Source organism: Thermobia domestica, chromosome 10, assembly GCF_964235325.1.
Source record: "Thermobia domestica chromosome 10, izTheDome1.hap1.1, whole genome shotgun sequence".
In the NCBI taxonomy this organism is placed as follows: Eukaryota; Metazoa; Arthropoda; class Insecta; order Zygentoma; family Lepismatidae; genus Thermobia; species Thermobia domestica.
The window spans coordinates 119,795,440-119,819,278 of record NC_137463.1 but is presented as its reverse complement, the minus strand read 5'-3'; the positions used below and the strand labels follow the sequence as shown (position 1 = coordinate 119,819,278).

Sequence of the window (23,839 nt, the reverse complement as noted above, 5' to 3'; positions counted from 1 at the left end):
ATCAACTTAGTCCGACTCACTTTTCTAGCTGAATAGTGGAATTTTAACTATAGTTCCATGGTTCTACCACAAGTTAATTTCAGAATTTCTTAATGTAACAGGGGTAATAGCCTATTTATGAGAATTCTATTTAGAATTAAAATAATTCCAAGCTATAATCGAACACATACATAACCACTCCCTTTTATTATATATATGTTACACGAGCGAAGCGATTTAACACAGGGAATATTTGGGTCAAATTATAGATCTTATATCATTTCCAGCCTGTAGGTAGAATCCAACTTAAGGTAACAAACCTTACAGAACAATTAATATATCAGCTGCGAGTGCCTGCATAGAATTTCAGTGCCTGTATTACTTCGGGGTGGCGAAAAAAATGTATTACAGGAAAGATAGAATATATTTATAACAGAAAGTTAGTGAAATATGAAATGAAATAGCTAATTTAACATCCTACGTTTATCACCGAAGCTAAGGGAGACAGTGATGATAAGAAATGAACGAATTGGTTAATGAAGAAAGTGAGAGGAAACGGTAGAACCCCGAGTCTCCAAAAAATTTTCTTGGCGCGAGCTGGAATAGAGACAGAGATCCCACGCACTAGAGTAAAAATTTAAGCACCAAATAGTTTACCATCGCTCCTTACCTGCTCGCTACGAACGCACGTGCGCGTGTGCCCATAAATTTAACCCTGCCCTGGCGCGGAATACATGCAATTCTTTGTTTTAGTGGTCACCAAGCATAGGTTGGTGCGTGTTTTCTGGATGGAAAATATTTTTACGGCAAATTAATTTCCACACACACAATGAATCTCTGAGCAATTATTTGGGCATGCGCCATAGGCAAGTAAGTTTGCAGAATCCCTTAGGGAGCGTTTCAGGCAAGAAAAATTAAGTACAATTACTTGTTTTAATTTGGTGAATAATTGTAAATCTGGACGTTTGACTATGAGAAAATATTCTTGCAATAACTGGAATTTCTGCCAGCCATTGTGTATCAAAGTCCGCTGTCCCTGTGAATTGAAAAGTAATTTGATACAGGAAGTCACTGGCGTCTCGAGCATGTAAAATTGGGGGGGGGGGCATCAAAGAAATTGATTTAAATGGTACTTCCTAGTCCAACCTGTTTATTATCTTCGATTGCATTGTTACCCTTTTGCTTACCTTCAAGGATCCCCTGAGGTACATCACGAACTGTTATAATCGTTTCACATCCTGAATATTATATTCCAAATAAAAAATATGACTATTTATATGTTATTCTATCGTTAGTAAAAAAATTAAATTAGAATAAAATATGGAATATTTTGTACTACAAAATATTGGGGGGACGTGTCCCGCTCGCCCCCCGCTAGAGACGCCCGTGCAGAAAGATTATCTTTGCACTCATTTAAGTGCCACTATATTTTAGACGAGAAGAAAAAACGCAATTACTCTTATTCATAATTATCTGGAATTTTACTTATCTCCCTCGTACGAAGTAACACATACATATTTTTAAAACTGGTGAAATGGTAATGTGGGAGAAGACGAGAGACTCTGAGAACACCCACGGACATGATCTTGCCCACCACAAACCGAGGCCCCCGAGCTGGGATAGAAATTTATGTTTTAAAAAAACAGTTTAAATAAAAGACCACGTTAATTCAAGTACTGACACACACTAAATAAGTGATGGATGTACAATATGCAAGCAATCGTATAGATTAAGAGTGAGGATGAACTTACCATGGCAAAAACTGAGTTATAAACCGATACGGAATTCTGTTCCACTCATTTTTTGCATTTTTCCTACAGGTTAAGGAATCTTACAGAAGTTATAAAAGACGAGTTATTTTCACAAAAGGAGGTTGAGTATAAGGAATTAATTTACGTTTGCGTCAACCCTCCTCCTATGAATAACTATCGAGTAATACTAACAAATTTGGTGGATAAAAGTAATCAAAAAGCACCTTTTTATTGCATTTTTTTGTTAAATATGCTGTAAAAGATTCTGTATCTGAATTCACACGCTGCTTAACGCAGGGTTTGAAAAAACCTGGGCTTTTTTGAAAAAGCCCAACCCACCTGGGCTCAGTTGCTTTTTTTCGGGCTTAATCGGTTTTTTTCGAAATATTTCAATGTCTTTGGGGTAAAAGTGTTAAAATGAGATTTATATTTCAAGATTGTCATTGTCACAACTTGCAACATTTTTCTACTTACTGTTGCTTTGAAAAAAATTGTCGCCATTTTGAAATTTTACATTCGATCGCCGAGAAAATCTACACAGCAAATTTAGCATATCTCGTGCTTCCACCGTCAAAAATTCAACTTAGAAGACTGAAAATTGCGCTTCGTAGCGTGGATATTCGCTGTTTTGAAAAAATGGCCGCCATTTTGATATTTTAAGTTGGTATACCGCTAAAATCTATACAGTAAATTAAGAGTGTCTCGAGTTTGTACCCTGACAAATTTAACTTAAAGGGCCGAAAGTTGTACCCTGTAGTGTGTGTGGTAGAGGCAGACAAACGAGTTAAGTTCATTTTGTGTTTAACGCCCCTTTCAGCAGCGAGGCTATATGAGACGGGACCTACTGATTAACATGGAATCCGAACCACATGGGCTCCCTCCGGGAAGGAAACCCGGGTCCCACGCCGAAGACGCGTACACTAAGCGCATAGCCATGAAGGAGCTCGGCAGACGAACGAACATTATGTAGATCAAGTCATCCAGAAGCCTGACTGACGTTCGCCAAATATGAATAGCTACCAAAAGGGGTCTATTAATTTAAAACAAAGATACAATTCATGTTGAATGAAATAAATAAATGTTTTAAAATGTCGTATATGAAATTAACATCTTCTAGCGTAAATAAACCTGCCATATTTTCTTCATGAGAATACGGGACACCTCAACCGCCCCCCCTCCTCAACTTTCCAACACAATACAATGAACAAAAGTATTGTGAAGTGGTCTGGTTATGAACAAAAGTATAATAGGCCGTGGTTGTTCAGTGGTAGAGCGTTCACCTCTAGTGCACGGGGTTCCTAGTTCGATCCCAGCTCGCGCCAGGTAAGCTTTGTGGTGGACAAACACCTTGTGCGTGGGTTTTCTCGGTATTTTCATGTTTCCTCCCACTTTCTTCATTCCACCATTTCATTCATTTCTCATTATCACCGTCACCTTGAGCATAGCAGGCATAACCGCGAGACTAAAACTAAAAGATTTCATTTTATATTATATTTTCAACAATATAATAGGCGAAAGTTCACTAAGCAGCAGCTGCTTTTCTCTGTTCGTACCCTGCAATTAATTGTACAGACTGAAGATGCCTAAAAACTTAAGATGTGCTATAAAAATGCTTTACAGGAAAACAATATGCAAATTATTTAAAACAGTGGTACAATCTATCTTCAATATTCTTCGCGCGTTTAGCAATACTTATTTACATGGCTGTATTTGCCAAAATTACGCTCGTCAATTTAATCTGATGAAAAGCGGATTATTTTTTTCCTTGTGTCGTGTGTAATTGTCAGGACCAGATTTACATTTTGCTAAGACCTGGACCAAAGCACAATTCTGTGCCCCTAGCCTCTGAAAAAGATAATAATTCTTAACTTACCTAATGTGTTGCTGGAGAAAAGGTTAGTCATCTTCCCTGTGTTTGTAAATGTGGAAACACTCAAAGCCTCTCTCTCTTTTTTTTTTTATTATTTTTTTTTAATGTTTCGGAGAGTATCCGAGTTTCCATCAAGTGCAATGGAAAAAGTAGCATTGCAAATTTCGCTCGCTATTAACCCAAGTCATACAGGGTGGTGTAATATCTTCCTCGAAACTGCTACATGCAACAGCGTACTGTTCATTCACTAATTACAGGATTCCCAGCCAATATCAGAATTTTTTGTTTCTCAATTTTCGGATAAGCCTATAATGATAGCAGAAATGGAACGGAGTTAAAATACGGGACATTTCTCTGTCCCGACTAAATTTACGGGGACGCGAGACTTTCCCGTATTTTACGGGACGTATGGCAGGCTTAAGCGTAAAATAGTTTTATTGTTGAAGTATTCATTTCCGATCCTTCTGCGTCTTAAACGGGAATTTCCCAAGCACTTCTTTCACGGCGTATACATGAAAACTTTCACTAATACGGAAATTTGAAATTAGCACCTGAAATAGTAAGCGTCAGTGGCGGATCCAGGGGGCGCCCCAAAAATAAAACCCATCCCAGAGTTTGGAGCTCTTAAAAGTAGCTCTAAGTAGCAGTATTACACCCCCCCCGCCAGAAGTCCGTCCTGGATCCGCCCCTCGTAAGCGTTACAGTCTTCGGAACCCCGAGCATTAAGCTTCTTAAATTTGACAAGAATTTTTACACTATTGCTGGTGTTGATTCTACAGAATGCTTATTTGAAGAGTAGCAACAAATGACTGAACTAAACCGTTATTGTTGGAAAACCAAATTTTACTTGAAGAAACTTGTGTTTTACATCAAAGGTAAAAAATAATACTAATAGTTTTACTAATGTATTTACATATGTACTATTAGTACCAGCACCTATGACCTTAAACCCGTCAAACGTATGAGTGATAATGTCCCTCGGTGTCGCCAAGTCGACGAACACATTATTCACGGAAAATATTTTCTAAAGTACAAAATTACTTATTTTACCCCAAATAGGCTATAAGCATAATCCATACATTAATTTGTTCTATAACTATCTCAAGTTTTTTTTTTTAATTCATTTAGTGCATTCAGAACTATATAAAGGTCTTATGTTGAAATGTTGAATGTTGTTGTATACCTTAACGTGAAAGCCTCTAATTTGCCCACGGAAAGTCTAAAATCTGATAAAAATTACAATGTGATCACCTTAGTTGTACCAATAATATACGAACAAATAGGTCAAAAACCCAGGTGGGTTTTAAAGCGTTCGGGCTGGGCTCACCTGGGCAAACCCTGGCTTAACGCCTATTAAATAGCCTACGCAGTTCACGCTTTTCCACCAGCTTTGCCCTGCCGTAGCAGCATATTATAACAACTTATACAAGTTAACCCAATGGTGTCGGGTAACAGGTTGACACTGCTAAAATATGCATTATAAACATAACTCATGCACAAAAAACTATTTTCTTATTCACTTGACTTATTTAATAACTTACTATGCATTAACCTACACAATTATGCGCAATCTAAAAAAAAAAATGCGTGCTACAAACTAATTTTTATAACTAAACATGTGCATATATAGACATTATCCATGGTGAAGCTACAGAGTATTCGGGCAATACTCAATTTACGGGAACTGTTAGTAGATAAAAGAAAGAATTATGTAACATTTTTATTGGTGTGGAAAACAATTATAAGGCAGAAATACAAAGTATTGTCATAGCCTACAGGAACACGTAACACCACATTATAGTAATTGCAAGAAAGGCATGTTCGTTGGGTTATTGTTAGTTTTATACAAAATTCCCACCATCTCTTAGCGCCCACTCCGCTGTGTCACGCACCGCCATGCTCAGTGCTTACTTGGATGCAATACAAAATCTGGTTTTCAAATTAGTATCTCGCAAAGTTGGCCCAGTGGATGTAGCATTTGGTTTCATGGTCAATAATTAGTAGAAAATAATTAAGACTGTGTACGAGATAAGAGTTCAGAATATCTCGTCTGGAAAATATGTAGAGAAAGTAATGTCTCACCTAGAAAAGTACATGAGTTCCTATTTGTAGAGCTCTGTCTCGTTTCGTCTATAGCGCAACCATAAAATTAATCATTCTTAGTAATAAGGAATTGCGGTGATACAATTTCGCATTTTTTTTTTTAATATAAGAAAGACAAGATTGTATCGCTGAATTTTCTCTGTTTTAGTTTACAGGAAATACTTCTAACAAACAATAGATTCTATATTATTTGCAGTTTATGGGTAGCAAGTACCTTAAACTAATAAACCTAACCGAATAATTAATATACCAGCTAAAAGTGCCATGACTTTTATACAATTACTGGCGCGTAGGAAAAAAAGAGGGGAGATACAATACATATGTTCCAGCAATTTATGGAAAAAGTACATACTATTTCAGGTAGCAAGAAACTCAAAATTCAGGATTATTCATAAATGTATTAACCAATATTAAATTACAATAAAAATTACAAGATCCAGAACAAATAATTATGCAACAGCTGAACGATTTTGTACTATTATCTGATACTACAAATACTACTTAAGCTTATAACCGAACAGACAATTATCAGTTAAGAAATATTAAAATCAGCTCAAAAAATGTATCAAATTCTGCTGTAATTCATATACATTTATATTAAAGTACACCACACACAATTTACAACATTATTTACTCAATTTTCTTATTTTCTTACCGGAAACATGTGAGTTCCTTTGAAAGTCATTTTTTTGTCTTTATCAAATTTCCAAGCATTATTTTACTGGTACGTAAACATATATTTGATAACACATCTCGCAAAGTTTGTTTGCATTGGCATACATCCTCTAGTTTGAAAGATATGACATAGCTGTTTTGTAATAGTTTGATGACACTTAATTGATGTAACACAGACAATTGATTCCGTGTAGACAGAAATAAAACCTCGTGATACTCAAGGAGCTTTTGTAGAACATGCCATGCAATAGCAGTTGCAGAAAGCGCACATTCTGTTGGGACTATTAGTTTTCCGCGATCCATTTCTTTAATAAGATCAATGGGAACTTCGACATCAACTTCTTTTCCAGATTCTACCCATAATTTACACTCTACACAATTCTTACGTTCCAATTCCTTTCTAACTACATAACCAGATATGTAAGTTAGAATGGGGATCACATCTCTTGGTATTTGTTCTAATACAAAATCATGCTCAAGAGCACCAACGAACGCACTAATATCAACTTCAACATCTTCAAAATTCTCAACTGCAAGAAGAGATTTCAATGGAATGGAAACATTACTGGAACTTAACATAAGTAGACTTTTAAAACGAAGCTTCCTTTCACTCTCTAGAATTTGGACATAACTTATATAATAATTAGCACCACTCATTTGCCGGTAGTTCCCGAAACGTCCTTCAAGGTCGTCTGTTTGGAATTTTCCCAACAACAGGTAGTCTGTTCTGTAGTTATGAAATACATAGGGTATCATTTGCAAAAATGCGTCCGTCGTTGTAATTAATGATTGAAAATTTTGTGTTGTTAGTGCATCAGCTATAGGTACAATCTGTCGCCAGGTTTTTAACCACATGGATAGAGTACGAAGAAAATCAACAGATGAGGAGTCTATTCCTCTTACAGGTTCCCTGTCTGGGTCATTGAATCGTTTTCCCTCAAAAACGCTTTGAACATTCACTATTTTCCACCATTTACAGAAAATAAGCAGAAAAGTACACGTTTCCTCATACCCAGGAAATAACTGAGGATGATGTACAGCAATAGCTCTTAAAGCTGCTATTCTTTTCATTTATTATATCTAAAGCTAGTTTTACGTTTTGTTTCTATATGTTAGATGGATACAAACACTTGCAAGACAAAATATGACCATATTTTACAACAGACTTCTTTTCCACACTATATAACACTTCTAAATGCTTATATTGTGCTTTCAAAAGAACATTCTCATTATTCATATCAGGATACACTACACTGCGTCCATCATTTCTTTTGGCAAGCCAGTTATTTCGAATGCATTTCAGGATGTGAACGGTATCGAAAATAAAAAATAAGAGTCTAGAGTTATCTACTGGATGAGAAATACTCGGTTCAAGAATTTTGTTCGGGCTTAATAACTCAAAAGCTTTGCAATTTACAGAATTATTATCTGAGATTACACTTAACACTTGAAAACTATTTTTCTCAAGAGCAAAAATAACTTCTAAAATCAAGTTTTTTAATTGTTCACTTGTAAGGCCATGAACAGGTACAATACTGACCACATCTTTAAATTTAGAAAACACAGAAGAAATCATAAAAACTTGAGCTGTTTTTGCAACCTTGTTAGGATTTAACTGACTAGACCCATATATTGATCCACCCTTAAAACTGTAATTCTGTTCCATGTATATTTCGTCAATCAGTAGGTTAATTACATGCTCATGCTCTAACAAAAAAGGCAATTTGGCTTGCAGGTACCGCATACTACCTTCTAAAGAGCTACCTTCGAGTGAATATTTACAAATTAATTTTTCTAGGTTTCTTGGGTGAGGCAGACAAAGTAATTTACATTTATAAAGAACAATATAGGCTGATCGTGAATGTATATATAATGAAACTGCTAACAACATAGTATTGTCTCTATAACATCTCTTAGGTTTTGGCACCTGGTTATGTTTAAGCTGTTCACAAATAAAATGTATTTGAGGTGAATCACAAGACTGAAGAACAGAAATAGCAGCATCAATACAGTCAACTTCATCTATTGTGTTTAATACTACTTTTTTCTCAAGAAATTTCATTAAATCTTCTAAAATATTTACAGAACTTAGTTTTTGTAACCCTTTTGGAAGTAGAGTTTTTCGCACTTCTGTTTGATGTACACACATATTAAACTCTAATGTATCGAATACTACAAGAGATCCTAAAATACAAGGTACTTTTTTTGTAAGATCAATATAACAAAATGATGTTTTTTGTGCAGTAGTCACACACGCCCGATTTTCTGCAATACTCTCTTTATTATCAAGGAAGTAACACACTACATCTTTCCTTGAATTTATCGCCGTTTTAGCCACATATTCTTTATGTTCTACAATACTTTGTCTGATAGCTTCTTCAAAGCGATCCCGCTCTTTCTCTTCCAACCTTTTTGATGTACCGGGAGTAGAGGAAAGATATTGTGGCAAGTTGGAAAAAATACTTGGCACTGCTCCTTCCTTCAACTTTGGTATTTTTCTAGGAAACACTTTCACTTCACCACCCACAACAAATGTATCGTGACGAATTATGTTAGATTCATGAAAATGTTTTATACATATCACTGGATTTTTTATCCTAGTAAAATCGGTAGGTATTTTCCTAATCCATTGACTTCTTAATGGCTCTGATTTTGGGAGCAAAAAAGTGGTAACAGTGGAATCACTTTGCTCACTTTTATAATTAGACTTGCATCCACTCACGCTACAGTGACGAGGCATGATGATGGCAAGCAGATAGCCCACATAAATTCCTCGTTCAATCTATAAATAAAATTAAACAAGCGTCAGTGAAACATCTGAATACGATTTACAAACACGTGTATTTAGTACATTTTAAAAATGAATATTATTAATATTACATGAACATACATATTTACTAAGTAAATCAGTCTTTTGAAGAAAAAAAATGGCTGTTGTGTTATAAATGGCAGTAAAAATAATTAGTGATAGATTACATGACCGGTAACCACACAACTTTCTCGATGCCAGATCAATTGTCAATGATATACATATGTAGGGTCTCCCAAACAACATGCTACACAGCTTGTGGGTAGATTCTTTGGACCAAACTGGTTTAGTTTTCTTAATACCATTTTCTAGACCACGACTTCGTTTGTAAGATATAGGGTTGCCAATTGCGAGGCACCATTGACTATAAAAATAGAAATTGCAATTGAAAACTGGGCAACAATGGTGATAATATATTGCAGCAAGGTGCTGTGTATACAATTAGTGCAATGTATACAGGAAACATCAGTGACACGGTATTAAGAAAATCAATTTGTTTCCAAGAATCTACCAACAAGCTGTGTAACATGTTATCTGGGACACCCTATATATATATATATATATATTAATCATACATTGGAATATAACACCAAGAACTGAGCCATGAGTTATTTTAAACATACTCCGTTGCGCTCTTCTGATACATATGCTGATATAAGAGTTGGAAAAACCGTGTTTTTTATTTAAAAAACAAAAAACCCGTTTTTTTTTGTTTAAACCAGGCTTTTTGGTTTAAATAATTTGCTCTATGTATTTACATCCCACATGGACAAAAATTGGTTTGCTTCGCCTTGGTGTTATGCAACAACCGGGTTATACTGGATGGGGTCACGTAAGCTTAAGGCGGAATCCAAACCGCTTCTCGGCTTACATCCGAGACAAATTATCCTCTATTTGAACTTGAAACCGCGACTAACTGGCCACAAATGCGATATGTCTGCCAACTCACTCGCGAAGGACTCCTGATTGAAAAAAATATGTTGTACTGTTCTTTACATACTTGTTAATATAACTGTCAAGAGTCATTTCAGAAACTCAGAACAAAAGTTAAATCAATACAGAATTGCATATGGCCAATTTCAAAGTACTGAAGAGTACAGAAAAACAAATTTAGTCCACGTTAGTTCACTACGACTTTTATTAGTCGAAGTTAAGGAAATACAATGACTTAATTTGCATATCAGTAAGAAAAGTGAATCAAGATACGCATTATTTGAACCTACTTTGGCTCTGACTCATTTATACATAAATAGATACCAAATATACTTCTGATTTCAATAAATGCCTCTCGAGGGTTTGTAAGACCCTCCCACCCAAAAGTACAGCATTTCGATGTATTTTATCAATAGTAAACATTATTAAAACGAAGCAATATTTAGATTTTTTCTTTGATTGCAATTGCATAACAATAATAACAAACTATAAAAAAAATTACAAAAGAAACATTCATAACACAAAAGTTGCTTTTGTAGTATAATCTATTTGAGTAATGAAAGGGTCTGAATATAATAGGAGTAATATACGGGAGTGAAACGTGATAACCCACAAATGTGTGTTCATCAAGATTTTACGAACACTTACAATTTTACGAATTTTTCGTTTTTTGGGTTAAACCAGTTTTTTTTTTTTTTCAGCTGGTTCAAACCAAGGTTTAAACCAGCCAACTCTCTGGCTGATATGTTCCTACAACATAACGTAGTATGAAATTTAAGAACGATTTGTTACATTCAGAAATAGAGCTTGTAAATATAAGGAATTAATTTACGTTTGCATCAACTTGTGACGTGAAATTAATTAATTAATAATCACATGCTTGGAACTGATTTTTAGTTTTTAAAAACTGAATAGATATATAATGGCATACCTACAAAGTATCCAGGTAGTACTCAATTTACGGAAACTGTTAGTGGGTAAAGAGGGAATAACATATTTATTAGTGTGGAAAACTTGTGTGCAATAATACGAAGTATTGTCATAGCATACAGGAAGAGGTAATTTAAATCCTATGTGCACGAAAGGCATGTCTGTTTCAAGGCAAGACTTTAACAAGTAATTTGTATCGGTGGATTTTAGTTTCATGCGCATTCCCACAATCTCTTCGCGCCTCCTGAGTTGTGATAAGTACCATCGCGCTTAGTTTTTACCCGGATTCGAATGAAAACAAGTTTTCAAATTTGCATGGTGGATGTAGATGTCGCTAAAGTGAGTTCAAAAGAAACATCGTTTAGTACTAAAAAGTGGTTTTACAACAAAAATAATTTATTGATACAGGGTATCACGTTGCCCTCATAATCCGCGACACAATTTGTCACCAACAACAATGTCATGAAAGGCAGTGAATATTCCAGAGATGATTATCCACGTAATTGCTTTCGTTCAACTTACTGATATGAATGAATAATCAAACTAGAATTTAAAATTAATGAATGGACAGTAGCCTACGGAATTCTACCAATATTCGTTGTATTACTAACTCTGGTTAGATGTTTTTAAGCACCCTTAGCACTAATTACTTGTATCGAAAAAAAAAACACACACACACATTGGTAAGGTGGACTAGCAAAATAGGACTATGCCACAGAGGAACGAAAAAAATATCTACACCAAAATTTTCATTTCTGTCATTTTGTAGCTATTGAAATGTTAAAAGGACAACGTTATCTCAGTATACAAATGCAGTTAATTTGCAAAGTCGGTAGTATGAATTAAGAATTTTTTTTCTAAGTCTGATAGTGGAGGGAAGTAACTAAAGTTAAGCCGTTTAAAATCAATAAATCGTATCTGGGAGTGAATACAAGGCGAAAGGCGGCTGAATACAAGCAAGGAACGAAATACAAGTAAGTGTATGTTAAGTTTTGGAAAACAGCCATCTCCAATGGTCGCAATGGCAACACCAATTGTGTGTAACTTAAAGGCAGGAAAAAACTAACCCTGCGGGACTTCTAACCCCTTTCGCTCGCTCAGCTACGTTTCGTAGCAGTTGGGGCCAAAATCTAGTGAAAAAAAAAATTAAAAAATCCGTCCATAAATACAAATTTGGTAGAGCCGTCTGCTAAAGTAATACCCTCTAATCTAATCCACCATAACCTAACTTTATCTAACCTAATAATAACAAAAAATAGCGAAGTTATAAAACTATATCATAACCTCAATTAACCTAGCCTACCGTAATCTACTAACTGAACATAAACTAACCCAGACCTAATATAACTTAACGCAGTATCGTAAACTCCATTCAACTTTAAGATATAAAGAGAAATTAGCAAAATTGTAACAATTTCTTAGAAAAAAGCCTGACCACCTAAAACTACTTGAAGGCCAAATTTTCCAGGCACCACGTACGTTTTGATCATTTGAATCCACTCTAGACTTCGAAACTATTTCTGTAGATTTTTCCATACCACTGTCATTACTTTTAAGGCCTTTTTCTCGTTGAGTAGGTCGAACTTTTAAAGGCTTGTGACTTTGCTCCCTTGTACTCGTACAACAAATAATGCCACTTGTACTATAGTGACTACTTCCACGCGTGACTAGGCGAACACTTCAATAGTATCAACAACTCTAATCATTTTTAACTTCCAAACAATATATTTTAAAACTAATTCTAACCAATAATTACGATTAAAATTCATATATTCACTGCCGCACTTCTTTCCTGTAATGTTGTCGGTTTTTGCTATATTCTGGACCTACTCAACGAGACACAACCCCCTTTTATTTTCATCTCATTGACCAAAATTTCATTTTCTTTACGGTTTCACTTGCACAATAAAGCAACGTTTTCACTATGAATTTGCGAGAACGAAAACTAATATTGAGTTTAAATAATATACATTTATATTGAAGTGGTTTTCTGTAAGGACTGCTCAATGAAAACGAGTTTCAAATCTTCACCAAAACAAGATTATGAAATAATAATCAAGTCATAAGAATGATTTTTGATAGAAGTTTTCGTAAGATTCATCCAGGAATTCTAGTTTAAGAACAGTAGTAATCTGCTTAAATATCAGGCCTTTCAATATACTATCAAAAGTACAAGAAGTAACTAATTATTATATACAATTTTCGTATTACACAATATTATCTAAACCCCAAATAACACTATGTAAAACTCACGATTTGGAAGAAATATAAGATTACTTAAGTAATAAATACAGTACCAAATAGTCGTCTATAAAATCTTATTAATATCAAATAAGTACAAATGTGAACACAACTGAAACCTCAATCGTCGTCAGGTATCAACTTAACGGCCTACAAAAAACTATTATTAAATTACAATTTGAAACTTACCTTATCTTCAAGCTCTTCAAGAATGTTTCCTATTCTTGCACTCAAAAATTGAAAATGTTTTTATTACAATTAACTTAAACACAATTCAAATCAAGCGCACTTCCATTAGCTCATAATGCACTATCAGCCATGATAGGACTAAGATTCTGACGTCATCTTCCAGCGCCGTAGCCTGTTTTTCTCTCCAGCCTCGGTAGACAGACATGTGACGTCAGTTTGATAGTATTTCTCCTGTGAAGAAAGCCGTCTCCACTCTAACTTGTAAGACCGAAAGAAATTGAGTATTTTTTATTTTATTACACATCAGAAGTATGCATATTATAGTTCATAAAAACAACTTCCTCAGCGAGATTCAAACCCCGGACCCCTGAATCACGAAATGAATGCTCACGCCACTCCGCTAAGACTGCTCTGTTAAGTAAGAGTCAAAAAACACTCGTTTATGGAGCAAATTGTACACGTTTAGGATAACGACGGAACACACTGATTTCTGTCATGATAAAATACTATAGTTGACAGACTTCAAATTTAAATTAAAAAACAAAAATATACATATAGTGCCTCAAATCACTTTCTTTTCTGATGGATCTAAGTATCTCCGTATTTTGCTATTATTGCAATTACAAATATCAATATCCAAAAATGCCTTAAGTTCTTTTCTCACTTACGAGGAGAAAGCATACTTCGGTAAATTAACGTCGGCGCCATTTTTGCAAGGTGATTGTGAACATTTAAAGTGTTCATATTACAAACTGGAAGAGCGCAATGGCCTAATATAGCATAGAAAAAGTGTCTTAAATTTTTGACTCGCCGCATATGTCGTACGTTGCGCAAATTTATTAAGAGACGGCGTGGCAGAGTCAGAAGCATTTGTGACTCACATTTCCAAGGGTTACGGGTCCAATTCCCGCTGGTGTCAAGCTTCAACCAATAAAGTAGTCTCTTGTAGCTGCAAGTAAAATGTTAATTCTCCATATATTTACAATGAATGGATCCACAATAGAAATATTCAAATCAGTTGTAAAATCTTTCAATATTTCATGGTAACTTGCAACGAAATATAATCGATTTCGTAAATATAATATCAGGAGTTATATTATGGTTACCACAGTCGTTGTGTGAAAAATGTTCTTATGTTTCGTGTCTACATCTGTTGACAGTGTGTGTATTACACGGACTGGCACAAATGGCACGGGCGGTAAGGAGGACATGTCAATTCCAATCTTGGAACTGAGGGTTTGTGCCCCCAATAATCCGATTTGAAATATGTTTCTTTGGGAGAAATGTGATTGTGTCCGATTGCCACAAAGGAAAATGAGATGAAATTGATATCCCCCAGAATAAGTCTCAAATCTGCCCGTCTCCCATTTTTGAAGACAACTCTGCTCCCATGATCTTACACAGTATTGCTTTTCAACATCATAAATATTTTGAACATCGCTTTAAAAAAATATGTGAACGGTCTCACCCGTCTTCCCACCCAATATTGAAGACAGATTTTCGCCGCTTAATAGAAGTGGAATACGAGGTAATCTTTGGTTATAGTAACATCTAGTATTACCAAAGAGGATTTCCTTCTCATCCCCCTTGTAATTTTCATACTGTCGACAGATGTAGGCACGAAGCGTCAGAAATATTTTTTACACAACGACTGTGGTAACTATAATGTAACTCGTGATATCAATATATTTACGAAATAGATTATATGGAGACAATTGGGAAACACGAATTGCCTTATTGTACATATACAAGATCTAAATACAATTTCAATCGCTTCGGTCCACTCCTTCCCGTACTTCTACGATATTTATTTTTGCGGAAGATACCTTGGCCCCAACACTGTTCTCCGCACAAACTAAAAACACATGTTTGCTTATCTTTTGCGTATTGTCCCTACAAAAGTTTCGTTGCAATCCTCCATTTCTTTAGTCACTTCTGAAGTATAGGCTACTCATTAGCACTTTAGATAATTCGTAATCAAAGGTTTGGAAGGTTTTTAAAGGAAAATACGAAACCCATATTGCTTCACTTTATGTATACAATATCTGTGCACAAATACATTCACTTTAGTACACTACTTCTTGCCTTTAGGGCGTCAACTTTCACAATTTGGGGTATGGATTTTTGCACACAAAACAGTTTTTCCACAAAAATGAAAAAAATAACAAATATTCGTTTCCTTTTTGCGTATTGGCCCTACACAAAGTTTCGTTGCAACTCTTCATGACCTTTAGGCACCTCTGGCATACTGTTATTAGGAATTTTGATATTTCATGATCAAAGGCTTTCCGGAATCTGTGCCCATCCAACCTTTTTTTCAGGAAAATATGAAACATATTCCCTCATTTCGGGTTCAAAATTCGGTCTGTGCACAATTTTGTTCGCTTCGGTTCACGTTTTGATTTTCGGGCGTCAAATTTCAAGATTTTGGATGGGGCCTCTTGTCCACTAAAACCATTTTTTCCACGGAAAATAGAAAAACACTTATTCGTTTATTTTTTGGTTATTGTCCCTACACAAAGTTTTGTTGCAACTCATGTCTTTTAGGCACTTCTGACATAGTGTTATTAGCACTTTTGATATTTCGTGATCTTTGCTTTTAATGTCCCACGATTATACCTGTTAGGTTAAGGGAGACCATGATTAAAGCAAGTGAATTATGATGAGCAAATTAGTGGAAGGAGAAAATGGGAGGAAATTGGAGTATCCCGAGAAAACCTACGAGCACGATGTTCTTCACTTCAAGCTTATTTCCCTTGGGAACGAACCAAATACCCCACCATTAGATCAGAGTTGGAGTGGGTCGGTGGGTCAAGTGCGTCGAGTTTTCTGAGTGGGTCAGTGGGTCGTAGGTCAATAGCACGAGATCCATTGCGACCCACAATTCACAATGACCCACTCTGATCTACCGACCCACTTTAGTTACAGCACTGTAGACAGTATCTTCTGAACAGTATATTTTTATTTCACACACGACCCTAGCCATAGGAACTAAATACACGTTTCTGATTGGTTGCAGTTTGCGATTGTCCAAACCTTGTAGTGTATGTAATGTGTGTTATAGAAGAAAACTGTCAGTTTGTTGGAATTAAAGAACAAGAAAATTGAAGAAGCAGCTAAAGTTAAATTAATATCATGACAGTGAAGCTGGAACAGAACGAGCCGTGCGGGGCTTCTGACCCGTTGTTACTACCACTATTACTACCAATACTATGGATTCGTGTAGCAAAACTGCACGCGTAACGTAAGTAAATCACATTTTTGAGTATTATTTGTCATGTTTTAATGGAAAGAGTGTTAAGGAAACTCATTAAAAATAAAATATAAGAATTTTTAAAAAATCTCAGAGGCCGGTTTGAACCCACGCCAAAAGTAATTATAATTACTAATCAGTTTTGCTAGCAGTCTCGGCCACAAAGACCGAGCATTAATTACTGATATCACGAGTTATATTATGATTACGACCAGTGGAAATGTGAAAATTCTCCAAGATATTTCATTTACTTTAATATAGTTAATAAAATTTAGGGGGGCTTAAGTCCGGAAGTGCCCCCCTTAAATACGCCACTGGTTACGACAATGTGTAATAAATGTTCTTGACGCCTTGTGTCTACATCTGTTGACAGTTTGCGAATTACAAAGAAGTTGAGGGGGAAATTCCCTTTGCTAATAGTGCATGTTGCTATAACCAAAGGAGATTTCCTCCTCATTCCCCTTGTAATCTGTACACTGTCTACAGATACAGAAACGAAGCGTCAAGAACATTTTTTACACAATGACTGTGGTAACAATAATATTTACGGAATAGATTAAATTTTGTTTCTACCGTAGTTAACATGGAACATTGAAAGATTTTACAAGTGATTTTAAAATTTATATTGTTTTATTCATTATAAACATAGAGTGAATTAATATTTTACTTATAGTTAAAAATGGCTACTTTATTTGTCGAAACAGAAAGAAGTTTGACTCGAACAGGAATCGAACCCGTAACCCTTTACTCATGAGTCAAAGATTTTCCTTACTTTGCCACGCTTAAACTTCGTAAATTTGTGCGTCGTACAATATATGCAGCGAGTAGAAAACTTTAAGACGGTTTTTCCCCGTTATTTTTGGTCATTGCTCTCTCCCAGTTTGCAATATTAATTCTTTAAATGTGCATTACCAACTCGCAAAAAATGGTCCCGAAGTTCACTTACCAGAGTCTGAATTCTCGTTGTAAGTTAAAAAAGAACTTCAGGCAATTTGGGACATTGTAATTGGAATAATAGCAATGGGATTTATACTACTACTTGGCTTTCAAGGCATACAGCCTGTGAGCTTTTAGGGGAGCTAACTACTGAAAACAATACATTTTTGAATCACTATAAAATATAATTATATAAAAAAATGGGTGTAACTATGTGTGCCTGATCATCACGGTCAAATTGCAAAGTCAAATGAAATGGCATTTGGTATACAGTTAGGCCTTAATCCAAACTGGCATGTTATCATATCACTTTCATTATAATAATATCTTATGGGGGTAGTTGGGATCCGAATTTTAGCGAAGAAAAGGAGTATCTCACAAGCCGTTAAACTTACGGAGCTGAAATTCAGTATATTAACTCTCTATTGAAAATGAACACAACGTGTCATAGCACTTTTTTAAAATTCTTCTTTATGAGTGCGGGACAGCACATTGTATATATGTAAAATTGGTAGTGGGTCGGTTTGTAAAAATAATTGAAAATGATTGATATTAGTTGAGAAACAAATTCACAAACAAATTGAGAAACAAACCATGCGCTTATGCGCTTTCTACTAGAATAATTGCTAAAGCTTATGTTTATTATATGGAGCACTTAGAGCACAGGGCAATCAAGCAATCATGTAGTGAGAAAATAGACATAAAATTTATAATGTACGCTTAATTACAGGGAAATCTTCAGTTTGGACTACGTTGGTCTAGTTTCCTTGATTTGGGACTTCCAAATTTCATGCGTTTTTCCACTCAAAAGTATCGATAATTCAACAAGGAAATAATTATACCATGATAATTTAATTGAAATTCAAAGGAATTTGGTCCATGACAAACACTACCATTTTATATCGTAAAGGTCAGATCCACCGTTATTGTAAAAGACCGGTGCTTGGGCGAGTGACCGTAAAAATTCACTCCGATTAGTCAGAATTTCACAACCTGGTTTTATTATTGCAAGTATAAACTCTTTAGTCAGTAGAAAAGAGGCTGGGTATCATGTGTCAGAGTTGATAATGATATGTTTTGGTAGGTGGTGGGTGTTAGGGGGTCGGTGGGTAGTGGGTCAGAGTGGGTCATTGTGGGTGATGAATCAAAGTGGTTCATGGTGGGTGATGGATCAGAGTGGGTCATGATTGGTGCAGGGTCGTGGTGGGTGGTGGGTCAAGTTTTCTTTGACCCACGCCATCACTGCCTCAGATAGTTTAGTGCTCGCAGTCCCGTGTTCAATTCCCGGTGAGAGATCCTTTAAAATTGTATATGCCCTCGATGTATCTGTGTTCGTGTCCCTGTCGTTCAAAGTTACTGGAAATAGCTTAAAACGAGTATTACTAAGTATAATAAAAACAAGTTACAGAGATACTATCGGTGAATCAGAAAAGAAAGTGGTTTGAGGCACGATATGTCTATTTTTGTCTTTTAATTTAAATTTGAAGTCTCTCAACTATAGTATTTTATCATGACAGAAATCAGTGTGTTTCGTCGTTATCCTAAACGTGTACAAACTTGCTCCATAAACGAATGTTTTTTGATTCTTTCTGAACAGAGCAGTCTTAGCGTAGGGCGTGAGCGTTCGTTTCGTGATTCAGGGGCCCTGGGTTCGATTCTCGCTGAGGAAGTTGTTTTTATGAACTATAATATTCATACTTCTACTGTGTAATAAAATGAAAAGTACTCAATTTCTTTCGGTCTTACAAGTTAGAGTGGAGACGGCTTTCTTCACAGGGGAAATACTATCAAACTGACGTCACATGTCTGTCTACAACTCTGATTCGTACTGTGGTGGAAAATGTTTCGTGTTAAGCAAACAATTCATGAATACGACCCCTAAGGGTCATGTTCCGGCCTAGTATGAGTCAGAAATGTGTCTGAAATGATATTCTTTCCGATCAATTATTCCGAACGTCTTCCACTATTACTCTCACTGCTAGAAATAATAATATTTTCGTTCGCCATTTTAAACACGTTCCATATAACCGTTCAACCAAAATTTGTAAATAGGAACTATTCTTTCTTATATTGATATGTATATTTTGTTAAAATATGGATGTAACGCACACATAATGCAAACTCTTTTAGCCAAAGAAAGCGTGTTACTATGTATCATGGTGTGAAGTGTTTATGTTTCGTTATCAGAAAAAACAATCATACGTTGTTGTTATGAAAAATTTCTTTCTTAAAGCTTGGCCATTTCTCACTCCAATTCTTCTTAAAATATTGGAAGAAAGAATTAAAAATTGGTGCTCGAAATTTTCGGATAAACGGGTAACTGCTTATTTACTCGTTACCCAATATATTCGTTTCTACTCGATCGAATGTGAACTTAAACTCGTTTGACCTGATTGACTTTGACCGTTTGGCTTGTTTGACCCGTTTTGCCCGTTTGGCTTATTTTAGCCATTTGGCTCATTTAGCTCATTTGACTAAATCTTGATTTAATTTCAAGTGGAGCAAAAGGCCTGGAGTAAAGTTCCTTAGTATGGTTGACTATGAAATAAGAGTTAAGGCTATTCCTCCACGAAAAGGCTTCGTGAAAGTGATTTTTCGTCTTGGAAAGTATATACGCCTATGTTGTTATTGGAAGAACTCTTTCTCGTCAAGGAACTTCTGTCTCAGCTTGCCTTGTGGACAACCGTATGTATGTGATATTAGAATTTACATTAGGGGAAAAGAACTGGATAACCTACATTTTCTTTGAATTACTTCTTGCTCTTTTGTTAGTCTTATTCAACTCAACATAAGTTTGATTTTAAATGACAAATAATAGTTTTATATTCGTTTGCATATATCAGTAGTTACCAACCTTTTTCAATTTAAAGTGCACCTGGAAGAATGTTAAGTTTTCGAAATGCAGAAGCTGAATAAGTCTTTGTGTGTGATGTGGGTTTAATTGTGATACAATTGCAATCATTTAATGAGAAAATTTAGAAATTTCTTATCGTTGCTTAAAAGTACAAATATTAGTATTTAATTGATTGAATCGATTTTGGGTTTAATATCCTCTTTGAGTACCAAGGCTATATGAAACGTGAACTTACAGCTTACTGTGAAATACGAACCACGGGAGGTTTCGCTGAGAATCGAACCCAGGTCTCTCGCGCTGAAAGATGTATATGCTCACCGCTTAGCCGCGAGGGAGCTTTATTCTTATTTGAAATTGACACGTGAACTAAAATACAGTATATACGTAGTTAGTATTTTAATTTATATGTTGACTTTGTGATCTACTTTGGTCATAAACTTGGTTAGGATTCTTGTGTTGTAAATGGAAGGACTATTTGAAAGCTGTTACCTTGACCGCTCAAAGTTGTGTCTCGATTTTACTATATGAATGCTGGACAGGCACATTTCGTATAGAGTATATAGTCTTTCACTTTAAGTTTTACACCTTAGGCATATACTCCAAGCTAGTCTATGTGAAAGAAGAGTCAGAAATTGAACTCGGGTACAAGCGTTCGGAAAGGCGTACAGGCTAGCCACGAAACCAGCAGGATATGTTAAACAGTATGGGAGACAAGAATTAGTATCGTGAATATAATGTTACAAACGTGTGTAACACACAGACTGGGATGTTTTTATAATAATCAATAGGGAGATTACTTTGTTTCGCGTATTATGTAGTGTATATGATTACTATCGGGTATCTAGGTTTTAACGCAAAACATACGGTGAAATCGAATTTTTAAAAATATTTAATGGTAGGAAGAAATAATAATGACGGAGAAGCACACACATATAATAATGCTTAATAGGAAACAAGATAGGAATGCAATGAAGCCATTTTGTAGTAAAGTCGACTTATTTGAATGGTATCATTATTTTATCATAATATTTAGTCATGGGCGAGAATCACATGAACCGTACCGGAACAGTAATTTTGAGGACGACAATGTCATATTTATTGACTGCATTAATTGTTTGTTAAAGTTTAACAATCTCGTCACCTGTATGGCTATGGAAGAAGCAAACCTATTTAATGTAGATCACAGAACACACTGGTAACTTTAAAATTTTGAGAACGAAAGATGATAGTGTTAATTACTAGACCGTATGTTTAATTCACGTATTGTCCACAGACAATGAACGTAAGTAACGACATTTAACACTGTAATGGTTATTATCACGAATAAGGTTATATACAGCTTAAATCATGTATTGTATTAAGAAATATTAATGTTTGAATCTTGTAGTTCCCTTCTAAAATGTTCTCACGCTAGCGATCTATTAGCATCAGATAATCGACAACGAAAGTATCGACATCTATTAACCAAGGCTGGTTGGTAGGGAAAAGTTAACTGTTATGCACTTAACGGGGGCACAGGGAGCGACAACTATACATGGAGAGTTGGTGTTGTGAGGTATTGAGATATGAAGTTAAGAAAATCAAATGAAATTATTTAGTTCAGGGTCTCGCTTTAAGCACAAATGATTAACAACAGTAATTTTGTTTCCCCACCAGGACTCGAACCCGGGACAACGTGCACCAAACACGCACGCACTACTCGCATGATTATAGCGGGATATTTTTGTATACATGAATGTTGAAGGAACATTGAAAGTCGAGATTTAGTTGACGAGTTGAATTGACGATGTGATGTAATCGGTTACCTGATTTAAAAAAAAAAAAAAAAAAAAAAAAAAAAGGTTAGTGTTGAATTTAAACTACATTGAAATAATTAAATCAATCAGTATGTACGAAGGAAACTTGGGTGAGTGTAATTTCAACAAGCGATAACCTTGCTTTCGTGAGTGTAATTTCAAAAAATGTAGGTATCACTTAAGGTAAAGAACTACATGTATTTAATATTACAATATCTGGTTCCACATCACCATAACCCAGTATTGATATTTTATATCATCAAATAAATTATTTAGTTGCTAAGGCATCTATCTATAGCGCAAGGTCCGGTGAATATGGTGCATGGCACGGTCTTCCGAGTCCCCGGTGTCACGGGCCTGGGGCGTACCAGGAGGTGTTACGTTTGAAAAAGAGATTTTTGGACGGGAAATTCCCAATTTTACCTTATACATCATATACACATGCATATAGTACCATTTGCTAGCTTGGTTTATTCTAAAGCCAATAACATATGAACCACTCGGATGAACAAAATTGAAGCATTAACTACTTAAGTTAAATACCAAATAGAAAATTCAAGAATCTAAAAGTGTGAGCACTATGTAACACATATTTCTGTCGATTACACATAAACTCGAACCAATTCAGCATTTTTATTTTTATTTTCGTATTCAGCATCCTCATTTGCATAAGAAAATGTACTTTTCTCTTCCGAAGCACGAAAAAAGTTAGTCTTAAAATCCTCATGTATACTTTCTGCATCTGAATGCCCCCCCCCCCCAAATTTACAGAGAAATCGGCGCCCTTGGCAGTAGCTAATATATATTTGGTAGACAATCTAGACACTAAGTCTAAACCAACAAAATTAATATATTACTCCCTTCTCTCTCTCTCTCTCTCTTCCGTTCCATAATCAGTTCCTTTACTAGAAATTGTGTTTCAATTTGCTCCAAATCCCACGATAACGGATTGCTAGTATACAGTCAATCTGACTTAATCTTGTTTTTTGCTTATAATTTTATGGTTTTTAATTATTTGTAGGATCATTTTAATACAGGAAATGCTTTTTATCATCTCTACTTAGACCTACTAATCACTCAACTTTAGCCAAGGGTCAAGGACGTCCGGACCCCCCGTCCGAAGTTTCGACTTTTGTGTAAATTTAGCCTAATTTTAGGGGCAATTTTATGAATTCTAATACAAAATACCGTGATATTGTATTAGAATTATTGTATTGAACCTCCCCCGAAATAAATTCCTGCGTACGCTACTGCCACGGGCGGAAAAAAAAATATAAAAATTGCAAAGAACCGTGAACTACATTATAGGAGCCAAATTTTGTGCACATGTATGTACATGCTCGCCGGTCATGTGACACAAAGTGACTTAGAAATATTTCTGTATTTCATAATCAAATAACCAGAAAATTTAAGAATGGATTTGTATATCATGATTCTTGTAAGCATAGAAATAAGAAATGAAAATTGTTCAATTTTCTTTAACCAAGCAGTGTTTGATTTACTTGGATGGACATGCACGT

General features: G+C 35.4%; 2 protein-coding genes across 4 annotated transcripts in view; one reads left to right on the top strand and one right to left on the bottom strand.

Moving 5' to 3' along the window:
• The window catches only part of LOC145662075 (leukocyte surface antigen CD53-like), a 101,804-nt gene that overhangs the window by 61,787 nt on the left and 16,178 nt on the right, over positions 1-23,839 (top strand). The gene's annotated exons all lie outside the window — the stretch shown is intronic.
• Positions 6,090-13,653, bottom strand: LOC145662073 (uncharacterized). Of its 2 annotated transcripts, none has more exons than XM_081727410.1 (2): positions 13,481-13,653; positions 6,090-9,160 (listed from the first exon to the last, which is right to left on the bottom strand). In XM_081727410.1, exon 2 carries the CDS (start codon positions 9,116-9,118, stop codon positions 7,484-7,486), a length of 1,635 nt encoding a protein of 544 aa, XP_081583536.1. In that variant the 5' UTR covers positions 9,119-9,160; positions 13,481-13,653; the 3' UTR covers positions 6,090-7,483. Both variants share the same exon structure in this region, with proteins under 2 accessions (XP_081583536.1, XP_081583537.1).

Coding starts and splice junctions, on each gene's coding strand:
- LOC145662073 (XM_081727410.1), bottom strand. CDS start 9,118: ATGCCTCGTCACTGTAGCGTGAGTGGATGCAAGTCTAATTATAAAAGT.